Source organism: Belonocnema kinseyi, chromosome 7 (assembly GCF_010883055.1).
Source record: "Belonocnema kinseyi isolate 2016_QV_RU_SX_M_011 chromosome 7, B_treatae_v1, whole genome shotgun sequence".
Taxonomy (NCBI): domain Eukaryota; kingdom Metazoa; phylum Arthropoda; class Insecta; order Hymenoptera; family Cynipidae; genus Belonocnema; species Belonocnema kinseyi.
The window spans coordinates 95,638,653-95,651,489 of record NC_046663.1 but is presented as its reverse complement, the minus strand read 5'-3'; the positions used below and the strand labels follow the sequence as shown (position 1 = coordinate 95,651,489).

Here is a 12,837-nt window from a genome sequence, read left to right as displayed (position 1 = left end):
AAAATTAAAATTCGAAAATTTTTTCTAAAGCCTCCAGGGGACTTCGTTTTCGCACGAAAAAATTTTATGTGCCCTTATTGCATCCGGACCCACAATTCTTCATGAAATCGACATTTTGAGCACTGTATTCTGGTCTTTTTTTACTTAAAATTATTAATGTTGGTCTAAGGGAATATTTATTATAATTGATTAATTAATTCTTCATTATTTTAACAAATGGAATTTGTTAAATTTTTTTTCCTTCAAAATTCGTTTTTCCCCCAAAAAATTATTACTTTTAGTCTAGTAAAATATTAATTAACATTGGTTAATTAATATTTTATTATTTAAACAAATTTGCCATGCATTTTTGGACCACCCTAGTGTGAATGGATGTAAAGATATTCGTTACATTTTGAAGCATTTTATAATATTTTTAAAAAGGATTTTTTATCAAATGTTTTTTGATTGATCTAGGATTCCCGTGTTATTTATTTAAATAACACGTTCGTTCCTCAAAACTGCTCCAATCCATGTTGCTGATCAATCTCTGCAGCAATCACCCCAAGTGAAGAGCCTCACATAGTTATCATGTGAAACTCCCGACTCGGGCCCATTAGTATCCAAGGTCTTTTGTTTCAGACATCATTCCCTCCATTGACCCTCTTTTTATGAACTATTAGTCGCCACAATTTTCTGTCCTAATATATTTCTCTGGCTTCCTTTACGTCCATGCACTTTTTCATGCAAGCTTTTGTGTTTCTATGGCTTTTTATGTCTTTCCAAATTAGGGTCTCATTTACGAAAAAGGTTCTTGTGGCCGGTATGGACTTACGTATAGAGGCATATGGCCGAACAAATTTCTGGAATTTTAGGCCCAAAAGGAAACCTCTAAATTGAAAAACCAGTCACTTTAAGTCCCAGTATCATCCCCCACTCAAACAAAAAAGTAAAAGTTTTGACCTCAACTTAGAAAAACGCGAATATCTCCTGAACTAGAACCGGCCGTAGGGGACCTTGTCACGCAGACGCCCACGTATATTATGTACATAATGTACAATAATAATAATAATTTTATTGTTGCCACCCTCAATATTTTGAAACATTTGCATTATTAATTATGAATATCTATAATAATCTTGAATGATTTCTCTATGAAGAAAGAAATATATTTGTTAATTAAGTATAATGATCGAATTCACAGCTTGCTTCACTATAGGGTCCAAAAGAGTGTACGACAGAAATATATTTCAAAATTGAAGGAAAAAAGTTTTAATAAACCAGAAAATTTTTTTCTCCAAAACTAGACTATAATTTCGGGTAATAATTAATAACGAAATGTTGTTCAATTCGCCAGCGACCATAATGCCGAAAACATGAATTTAGAAACCAAAAACGTGGTCCTTTTGGACCATGTCATTCCTATCAATCATTATTTAATATTTGAAATACGATTTATAAAAATTTACCATAACAGAAATTTTAAACTATGGTCGGCTTTTCACCGACGAGCGCAAGGTCAGCTACACGCGCGTAGAATTGTTGGACGAAGCATAACTTTCGCACCGAAAATGCCTTGAAGAAAGAGTTGTCAACTTTAATTTTGATGACCTACGACGTTACTGACAGTTTCGATCAGCTGGTACACGGTAAAAAAATATATGTGTAAAATTAAAAATTTTCGGAAACTTACATATTGTATAATTATAAATATCACACAGTTCACTGTGTGATTTTACAAAATTGTGTGAAATTACATCCTCTAGCGATGTAAATAAAAGGCCCCACGAACACCAGTGTAATATTAAACACTCAATAAAAATAAAATTAAACATTCCGTCGTACGAACTTTACATTCAGAAGGGAAAATTCAGTCGCAACGCGTAAAAATACCATGCGTCGGTAAAATCACTTTCCTGTGATTGAAAATTACATCGAGATTTTTAATTTCACTAAAAATCTTTAATTTTATCCTGGCGGAAACTGCAAGATTTTTTATTTATAATTAATTGAAAATCTAGAACAATTAATCAAATAATATGTGAATACGAAAGCTTCTCTCGTTTTCGTTGTTTATCGGTGCCTTTATCCTCTAATTTTGGAGAAATTGACAGCTATGTTCAACTTTTTTAACAGCTTTCACATAAAAAAATATAAAGTTCAAGCTATTCCTATTTTTCCTTTTAAATTTTCTGCTATTGGAACGGAAAAAATGTGGTTATTCAAAACGATTATTGAATATTTTTGATATGGAATATTTAAACATAAAAAAATACCCATTATATCTAATGTGTTTTAGGTAGGTGGTAACGTGTCCGGCTTGTGTCTGTTCAATCTGCATGAAATTTTATACGAATTTTGAGCTTCGAGTGTTCGAAACATGTCGGCCTAATAAATTTTATTTTATTTTATTCTTTAACATAAGGAATTTTACATTTTCGTGTGTAAAATTATCGGCCGAATTGGAATATCACAACAGATTCAATTGTAAAATTCATCGCTAGGTGAATTATTACAATTTTTCGTAAAGTTACTCCGATACACGAGGGTCCTTTTATTTACATCTACCAGAGATGTAAAATTCAATAGATTTTTTTTACAGTGTATTTAAGTTATATGCGTTGGCAACACTCGTCATAGAAATTTACTCTCCATCAACGTATTATTAACATAAAGTCTGTAATTTACGAAAATGATAATAAAGCATAGACTAAGTTGATAAATTTATATTTGTAAAAGGGCGCTAAAACCCTGATTTTATGCATAAGTACAGACAATAAATAGCATGATCGTAATTTCACGTTTATGATTGTCAGAATAATGCGTGAAAAATCGTAATCAATTCAAACCTCGGCGTGATTGTAATGTTACGTACATAGATATAAACTCTGGAATTATATTCGTGGGAAATCCCCTTACACACCTTAATCGGCCTTTCAATGACAAAGACAGGGTTGGCAGAACTTTCGAATTGATCTCGCCAGACAATGGGCAATCTGGCACAAACACGTAGAATTACAGATAGAATGAAACAATATGGTCTGTGACATAGGCGATGACCCTTAATTATTTACTAGTTAATTAATCACCTGCCTGCAGAACCTGCTTCATTCAAGTTTTAAAATAGGCACTGACTAGTATTACGGGATTTTTCGTAGCGTTAGCCCCGAACAAGCAGGGAAAGGAAAATTGTAGAAAAATTTTGTTACAGGAGACAGTTCATTTAAAATAAAGGTAAAGCAAGCAACTCAATTAGTGTGCAACCAAATATAAATTTTAATGCAGATCTGGCATTTCATTTTCGTTTCAATGACATTTTCTTTCACTAAGCGACAGTAATTTATTTTATTCAAAAAATTTGACAAAAGATTCTTCTCCAATTTTAAAATCAATGTTATGCCATTTTGTGAATTCATAATTTATATATGCAATCAATTTTCTTTCATGTAGACGATGACAAGTGAATTATATAGAGTTTAACATATTTTTTTTACCGACTATTCTATTTCAAAAGGATTGATTAATAGCATGAAGAATTTCTACATTCAACAATACTGGTAATTTAAATTTAAAGTTTGCTCCGGTATAATGTTGGAAATTGTTCGAATATAAATGCGCCTTTTTTAATTTAAGGGAAAGTGAACGTGAGAAATATCAGATTATGAAACTACTCGTTCAAATTTAATTTAACTTGGGAAAATTATGGTGCTAAATCAGATATTTCGGTTCAAAAAGATTTTTTAATTTTTTTTAATTTTGTGTATTGTTCCATAATAAAAATTGAAAAAAGTTCAAACAAATTTTGGATTCAATTTTTCGTGAAATACTTCCCTTTTAATGTTTATTGAATTGGTATACAAAGATTCCTTATGAAATAATATTTCATTTAAAAAATTGATGGGAAAGTCTTCTGGGTCCCGAAATATCGTCATAGGCTGGGCTGCGCTGTCTATGTAGCCTCACAAAGGATAGAATCTTTCAATTTTGTTTTATCTTATTGGACATTTTTTTCCATGTTTATCGTGAATTTGGCTTAATACTTAGAGGTGCGTCAAATAACAAAAAATGTGTTCTGATAATGATAATTGTTATAAGCAAGTTCTATTACCAAACAATGAACATTATAGGCTTCTCATTCAAAAAGTATATTTCGGCATTGAAATTACTTACTTTTATCGGAAAAGAGATGCTTTATAACATTGTGCCATTTTTCCTTTCGGGGTAAGTGTGACTCATACGGGGGAAACGGACTAATGTGGGGGCGGGGGGTCACATAGTTTTAGATTGATCTAGAGTCTATAGCGCTCTACTCGAGCCAATTGCAAATAGTATCCAAGATCTTTTATTTCAGGCCCCATTCACTCCACTGACGCTCTTTTTACAAGCTATTTGTCGCCACACTTTTCTATCTTGGCATACCTATCGAGTATCCTTCACGTTCATGCATTTTCTCATGCAAGCTCTTGTGTTTCTATGACTTCTTATGTCTCTTCGAATTAGGGTCTTTCATCATAAAGATACTTCTCCCGACATTATTTGTTAATTTTAGAAAATAATTATTTTAAAAAATTCTCATTGTTGATATATGAAGTCAACAAAATGTAATTTTATCTCCTTAGTGTCCTTAATTCATGTTTCCAGTGAGATGTAGGATGTAGTAAAGAAAATTTGTCATTTAGTATTAATTTTACAAGCAAATTTTATAATCAATTTTCAAGTCTGTAAACGTCTACAAATGTGACGTGCGCTGAAAAAGGGGGCTTACTCTAAAAAAATCGAAATAGATATTTTTACACCTTTCGATAGTTTTTGAGTAGCACTTTTTCATGAAACCATCGAAACAAAATTTCAAGCGTTAATATTACTTATATTAATTGAGTTGTTAGTTACCCGAGAAATCGGGCTTTCGCTCGAGATCCCGCGAAACACCTCCCACCACTCGCCACTGCATCTCCGCATCTCATCTATATAACCCGTGCGTGAGCTGCGCTGCGACGACGCTATATGCGTGAGAATGTAGTGGTAAGTAGAGAGGGAAGATTTCGTGAGTCTTCCCTCTCTCCTAAAAATCGTGTCTATCGGGTCGACTTCAACCGCTAACCGTGAAAAATCGTACTTTTCAGATTGAGCCTCTTTTCTTCGGTGCACGTCACATATTTTTATGATCCAGTATTTTACATGAAGATAAAACAAACTTTGCAGATTCTATTGTTTGTTAGTGGTGACACTGACAGAACGATTTCACCAAAAATCGAATCAAAATCTTGTTTAGACTCTTCTCGAACAAATTTTCTAAATTTTATTTTTAAAGTTTTATAGTTTAAAAGTATATAATTTCATCTTTCGAATTTGTAAATCTCATTGAAAGTCAATTATCGGTTCACGAAACGTCCATAATTAAAACAATTGCGACCGAAAAATTTAATGGTGCGTAACGCCCAAAATTTAGAACATTTTTTAAAATACTTTGGTTCCAAAATACCTCTCCTTAGCACTACACTTTTACCAAGTTTTATTAAAGTCGAACGAATGCTTGTAGATTCTGATATTCTTGATGTGTAATTGCTCTTAAAGGACTTCAATTTATAAACTGTTCGATTAGTTTTAAAGTTAGTACAGATCAAATCTATGGGAAATGTTTGATATATTTAGATATAATTACTTACCTTCCTAGCCTTTATTAATATTAAATAAATTCAATGATAATAATTAATAATAAATAAGAGAATACTAGAATAGAATCTTTAAAATATTAATTTTCTCCGACGATACAGTTTTAAAAAATATTTAAAAAAAATTTTTTACCATTTTTGGTAATATTTTATTGTTAAATACTATTTATTATAGGTACAGAAAAGATCAACTCCAACTTCAAAATTAATTCTTAATTTGTATATAAAGTGATTTTTTTTTTAAAGGTCTATTGTTGACGATTCAAACAATTATTATTCTCCAATTAAAAATCGTTCAAATTTTTAAGCTCTATTTTCTAATTTGTATCAATCCAAATATTTCTATTAGAAAGTAAGTAGTATTAAAGTGGGACGATGGTCCGTCGGCTTTTGCGGGACCGGAACCTCTAGAGAAAAAGGTTCTCAAGTACTTAAAGAAGGTAAAAGAAGGTACAAGAAAATTAGAACCCTTAGGGGACACATTAGAAGCTACCATTCAAGTAACAATAAGTAAGTAGTATTTTGTTGTCAAACCTTACAAATTGAGTAAATTAGGGATTTCAAAACATATATATATATATATATATATAGAGAGAGAGAGAGAGAGAGAGAGAGAGAGAGAGAGAGAGTAGAGGGTTTTCCTTCGTCTGTAGATTTCTTGAAGTTATTCTCAAGTATCGTTTTATCTTAGTATTTCTTTGATGAGATATCAATGTTGACTTGGAAAGACAAAGTTGCCTGAAGGTGTAATCCTTCAGAGAAGAAGAGAAGAAAAGAACGTTCAATAATGCTTTCTCGGGACTTGCTGTATAAAATTTATTTGTTTTGGCGAGAAAACAGTCATAGGAAAAGTCAAAATTACAAAAATAATTAAACTGTGTACATATGTATCTTTTTTGTGTGAAGTAAAAAATAAATTAAGGTTAACGCTATAATTACATAACTTATTTTAAACATTTTGAATAATTACAATTACATTATTTAATTATATTATACGCGGGTCATCCCGTATGGGAAAATTGAGGGGGCTCCCGTAGGGGCCCGCATGGATTGCCCTCAAGCCTTGTGGAATGCAGGAAGGTAATCCAGACGAAGCCCCTCATGACAACCACATGCAAATCCATAGGCTAATTTGTGGTGTCAAAAAAATATTCACCCTTTGGACTTAGAAATTTTAATCGGTGATCCGTGATGGCAACCTAGCTGGGCCCTCAGCGGGAGCCCTCTTAGGTTTTCCACGCTTAGAGAATCCACGCGCGGGCCGCTTCCGGAACCCATCATCCTAAGAGGGCTAAACGGGGCTTTTTCCACACAGGATAGAATATTTAATCAATTATAAAGATAATATATATTTTCTGAATGTGACTTTCTAAATGACAAATATTTCTTCAGATAACGTTTTAACTAACTGTAAAAACACAACTTGACTACTGCAAATTCGGAAATGGCTGATCATAACGGGCGTTTTTCACTTGTTACGATTGAGTATCAGGGAAAGTGTCCAGTAGTTCAAGTTGTTTATAGTGGGACATTAAAATTTGCACACCACGTATAAGTTTTGCAATTTTCATTGGAGAGTTTTTATCCATAGGAAGAAAATACCAACAAATAAAATAACTCGACCTATATTTTTAAGAATAATTTTAAAAATTTAAGATTTTTTTTCTTATAAGATTGTAAACTTTTTTATTTATAATACCAGAGATAGATAAACGATGTTAAGTCCATTGTCATTTCCGAGGTAATTTCCATTAGATTGGTTCATACCTATGTAGCGCCATTCAATTCTTGACATAATAGTTGTTAAATTGATTCATCCCCCTACACACAAAAATTCATTCAATCAGTTATAATTTCTTCACTAGAAAGGGTTTTGTCTCTCCTGTAAACTCAAGCTAATTGGACTTAGTAGCATGTAACATTCCCCACTTCAATTATATAAACAATTCTATTATGTTCTTTAAATTTCATTACATTAGATTCTAATACTCATAAAACGAACCAAATTGAAGCATGTGATGAAAATTTCCACTGTCTTGATTAAAAAATGTCTAAAAGGATACAATTATAAGAGAAAATATTCCCTGAATATTTACCATTTTGATTTGCATACTTCCCTTTAAAAGATTTTCTTACGTTCGTAAAGCTTAAGTCAAGTAAAATTGAATTTGTATGGATTATGGAAATGATTTCCATTAAAATGATTGAATAAAAATTATAGTACAAAACAGCATTCATGTTTTGAATAAATTCAGATTTAATTTATTCAAAATATTTAGGAAAATCAATCTAATCAATTTAAATCAACAAAAAATTTTGCACTAAAATTGGACTGCGAAATCAGTCAAATTTTCATAAAATCAATATAGTGCAAGAACTTCTTTTAGTAGCTTTTATTTTTTTCTAGGTCAACAAAAATAATGAAAATGCCATAAATCTTTCTAATCACTAATTCATTGTTTGTCACTAATTTGAAATTTGAATTGTGAAATTTTTGAAATCTAAAATTTTGGAATTAATGAAGTAATTAATTGAAATAGAAATCATCCTGGAAAATTCCTTAATTCCAGAGAATGAAGATTGTACTATTCCAGAATATTCTAGATAGTCTAAACAAATTCGGAATTAAAAAAAATTTAATCAGAAATATGAAGAGTATTTTTGAAATCCCCAGAAGTCTCTTGAGTATTTAAGAAAGATGCGGAACACTCTACATTATCCTAGAATACTGTACATATGTCATTAAGATTTTACAAACAATGTACAATAAAATTTGTATCTATCCCAGAAAATTTTAGAACACCCCAGATATTTCGAAAAACCTAAGAACATATCACAATTGATTGAAAACCTAATATTGAGATAGAATTCTTAAATATTTAATCCTAGAATACTAACTATACGTCTCCGGGACGTAGTATGAAGTTAAAATGGACGAGATAGACTGTAAAAGTCCAAATTACCTAGAAATAAATAAATAAAATTGATATAGGGCCGATTTTAAAAAAGAGTTGAAATTTATAAATAATTTACAATTATTGTAATTTACAAATTACAATTTATAAATAACGTTAACATTTCAAATCGTGTGTTTTGGGTATATTCACTAAACCCTTGGCCTAATAATTTACAGTTCACCATACTTGTAAAACTTAATTTCGGAAGTTTTTAATGATATTCACGTCTGAGAGGCGAATATTTAGTAACAAGCTATTTTTATTGTAGTTAGTACTCTAGGGTTAAGAATACTCTAGATTGTTTAAATTAAAAATTTCTAGAATACTCTAGATAATTGCACAAAATAAAAAAAACATTTTACAGCATTCTAGAATACTTTATAAGTCAAGAAAATTCCGGAATTTTTATAGAATGTTTAGGTATAAACATTTTTAAATATAGTTCTATAAAATATAAAATCAATGAAATATATTAAATAAATTATTTTTAATTAATAAATCATTAATATATACAATATGCATGCGAAAACGGTTAAAAATATAGCTACTTAAGCTTAAAGTCCGTCACTATTTTGGTTAGTTATTAATTTACTAACTATTAGTGAAAATTGACTAATCTTGTATTATATTTTATCATATAGTTACTAACTAATGAACTAGTTGCATTATTTTTAATAATGTTTCAATAATTTTTCTACTAAAATTTGGTCAAGTTTATTAACAATTAATAAATCAATCTGATTAACGATTGTAGTTAAATATAAGTAATTGCTAGTCAAATATAATTAATGCAGATTTAAAGAGCAAAAAGTAGTTTTTTAAATTCTATTTATAAAATTTGTTTTTCTTTGTCCCTCAGCAAGTAAATTCGATCACGGTGTATAACGTCAAAACATCAATCTCTCCTTTCTTACCCACTATTAATAATTGTGTATGAAACTAATAGAAAATAAATAAGAAGTTACTTTTACATAAATTAATTATTATCTCAGAAAAGAAGAACCTTTACCTCAGAAGTTTGGCATGCCTAGAATTTGGTGATTAAATAACTTTGTGAAGAAAATTCTTGACTAATGATTTTACTATACTGCCAGACCAATCTATTTCCCTGAAATGCGAAGAATTGGGTCACGGATAACATAAATAAAAATCCCCTCGATATTTCGAGCTCGGTAATTGGTTGAACAAATAGGCGCACAATTATTTACGAATAAATACTTTGCAGGTATGGAAAATATGTAGAATAAGCAGAATGAAGTCATTAAAAAGATAGATTACAGCGATTTGTCAGAAATACAGTGTATTCCACCTCGACACAAGTGTCCATTCAGACGCACGAGTTCCCCATTATTTTCTGAATACAGGACACTCGAACTGGGTTTAAATTTCAAATCCGCCCCAATCGCCGCTGATGGGCGAAAGAGCTTACTTTTATCGATTAAAACTTTAAACTCGACTCTTGCCGCGTCTCCATCGAACGAATGAAATGAACGAATGAACGAACGAAAAGTCATTCGACTATCGTTAAAGGAGATTGCTTTCTATTCGACAGGTGGGATGGCTACGCCTCGGGGATCAGACGATACTGTCAATGGGCGAGAAAACGGTGATTCAATCGCCGCGCTTCTCCGTATCCCTGGAGAACGTCAAGACGAAGAATCAAACTCCATCCAGGGAGGAGGAAACTACATGGCGCCTGCATATAATTTCTCTGAAGGAAGCTGACCGTGGCTGCTATATGTGTCAACTCAACACCAACCCTATGTTGAACCAGCTGGGGTGTGTGGACGTTCTAGGTATGCCTAATTGCATGGTGCCGCACAGAGCACATTCCTAACAACTGCATAGTGTACGCGTGACAGTAGCGGTGGTGTTCCATCATTGCATAGCTTTAGATTAGACACGATGAAAACGTACTGTAACACCAACGCAACTCTCTCCCTAATGCCCACTTGCTGCTGATCCATACAGATGTAACACTGGCATTTACCCAGAATGCGTAAATCACACAATACCCTACATAATTATTGATATCCCTTCAAACCTGCTGTGACAATAGATCTCTAACAATACTATTTCAAACAAGGGGACTGACTTTCTCGTTCAGGCGAGATCTCATTATTTTTCTACCCATTCACAAATAGTCTATGAAAGGGTAGACAAATAATGAGAGTTTACATATCCAAGGGTGTAAATATCCTAACTTTAATATCGCAGACTACTGTAATCACATTGTTAGAAATTTCGGTAATTAAAGGAAAGGAAAGGACAATGCATTTTGCGCCACTTTTTATAAGATTTATCTAACATGTGAATATAGGCACAAAACAATCCTTATGGCCAGTAGCGTTTAATTCTCTGTTGTAGAGCACTCTTCAATTTTCTTACAACTTTTGCGAATTGTTATTTAAATTGTGTAAAATCTTTTGCAAACTCTTCTTTTTGGTCCAAAATAGTAAGCGGGACTTTTTGGACGAATGTATGTTTTCAGTACATAATTACAGCCCTAATTTCTGCTTAATTAGATATATTTTGGAAACTTTATTGATACCTTAAAATGAATTTAGGACATTTTTGAAAAGTTCTAGAAAAACTTTAAAAATTTAGCTTATGGTAAATTTATAAATTACCAAACGCTTTGAAAATTTTGATCCTTTTGAAAATCTTAGTAGATTTGGAAATTTTATAAATTTACAGACCGAATTAATTTCAAATCAGATCGATTTTACACTTGAAGTCGTAGAATCTCTCTGGACGAAATATTTTTATTTTTTATTTTTTAAACCCAAATTGTTTCTTTAAGTCTCTATCATGTTTATCGTCTAATTTCGAATTTTTCCTAATATTTTAAAAAAAGTTGTAAAAGGAGCAAAATAACGGCGATTTTTTGTGAAAATATTGAAAATAAATTTTCTCAAAAACCCTATACTTATATTTTGCGCCGAATTTTCTTTTAATTTTCACTATCATTAGGATGAAATCCTGTGAGTCTCATGCGGGCGTAATAACTTTTTTTGACAGGAAAAATCTGTCTTCATAAAATCGAATTTTCTCATTTTTCTTGAAAACGACGAAAAATACGACAAAATTTGAGATTAAAATTTGTACGTGTAAAAAAGTCCTAGAAAAATTCAAAAGATTTTTCATTAGAAAAAAAATTCTTCCAGGCTCAAAAATGGTTTAGCCCGCATAAATCTGATAGGATATCTTCCTTGTATGAGCAGAAACTTTAAAAAATATGAAAGAAATAATAAAAAGGTGAGATATAAATGATGAGATGGTGAGATGGTGATGATGAGATATAAATAATTTCTTAGGGAATTTTGTTTCCACAAATCGAAAAAATATGTATTTGAAATTGATTTGGTCTACGGAAATTCAGAGCATTCAAAAATTGTTACGGTAAGTTATAGTGACGGTCACTTATGGTAATTGATGGCTTCAAGTTGGTCCCACATGTCAAACAATCTGTCAACCCGATCACTTTCTCCTTTTCGGGAAAAGTAGAACCTTAGCCCCACTTCATAGGCATGAAAAGGGCTGAAATCATGCATGTTTTATGAAAATACTACTAAAATAAAACTTTTTTTATCTTTTCCTACAGTAGTTTGTATGCAAATATGTTAATTACAGTGCAAATTTAATTGCTCATTATGTTAAACATTATTATAACTCATTATGTTAAACATTATGTTAAACATCTTGAATAGGGTTACAAAGACTCTTTCCCACAATACTGTCCACACAACTCGCTACAATTTTAACTTCAATTGTAGGTTCAACAAAAATCTCAAAGGCAACAAGATTTGTTTCAAGCGAGAGACATTTAAGACATGTAACTGAATGAGGAGCTCCCACAAAACTAAAGCAAAAACACACAAAAGTAACTACGCTAAGTTGACATAATTCCAATTAAAACTCACTTGTTTCTATGTTTCCGTATACACTTAAAAACACGTTGTAGGGAAAACTATACAAGATTAGATTGTTTATAACTTTAACCTCAATATTTAACACAATTGATAGAAGTACGAGGGTGGATTGATAAGTTTCCGGCCTGACCAAGAGATGGCGCCAGTAGGCCTACCTTGAGGTGGCGTTCTATAGTACCATCCTTAGATAGCTTATAGCTAAAGTTTCAGCCCGATCGCCATGTTAGTTTAGGTTTCAGAGCACACTGAACAAGACGCCTCTGTGTTTTTCTTAAAAATGGAAAAGCTGGAAAATCG

The 12,837-nt window shown here is 31.6% G+C and overlaps 1 protein-coding gene across 1 annotated transcript in view; it reads left to right on the top strand.

Moving 5' to 3' along the window:
- The window catches only part of LOC117176799 (lachesin-like), a 231,141-nt gene that overhangs the window by 146,998 nt on the left and 71,306 nt on the right, over nucleotides 1-12,837 (top strand). The window contains exon 4 of the mRNA XM_033367108.1: nucleotides 10,161-10,404. Coding sequence (XP_033222999.1) covers nucleotides 10,161-10,404 — 244 coding nt within the window. The remainder of the gene's footprint in view (nucleotides 1-10,160; nucleotides 10,405-12,837) is intronic.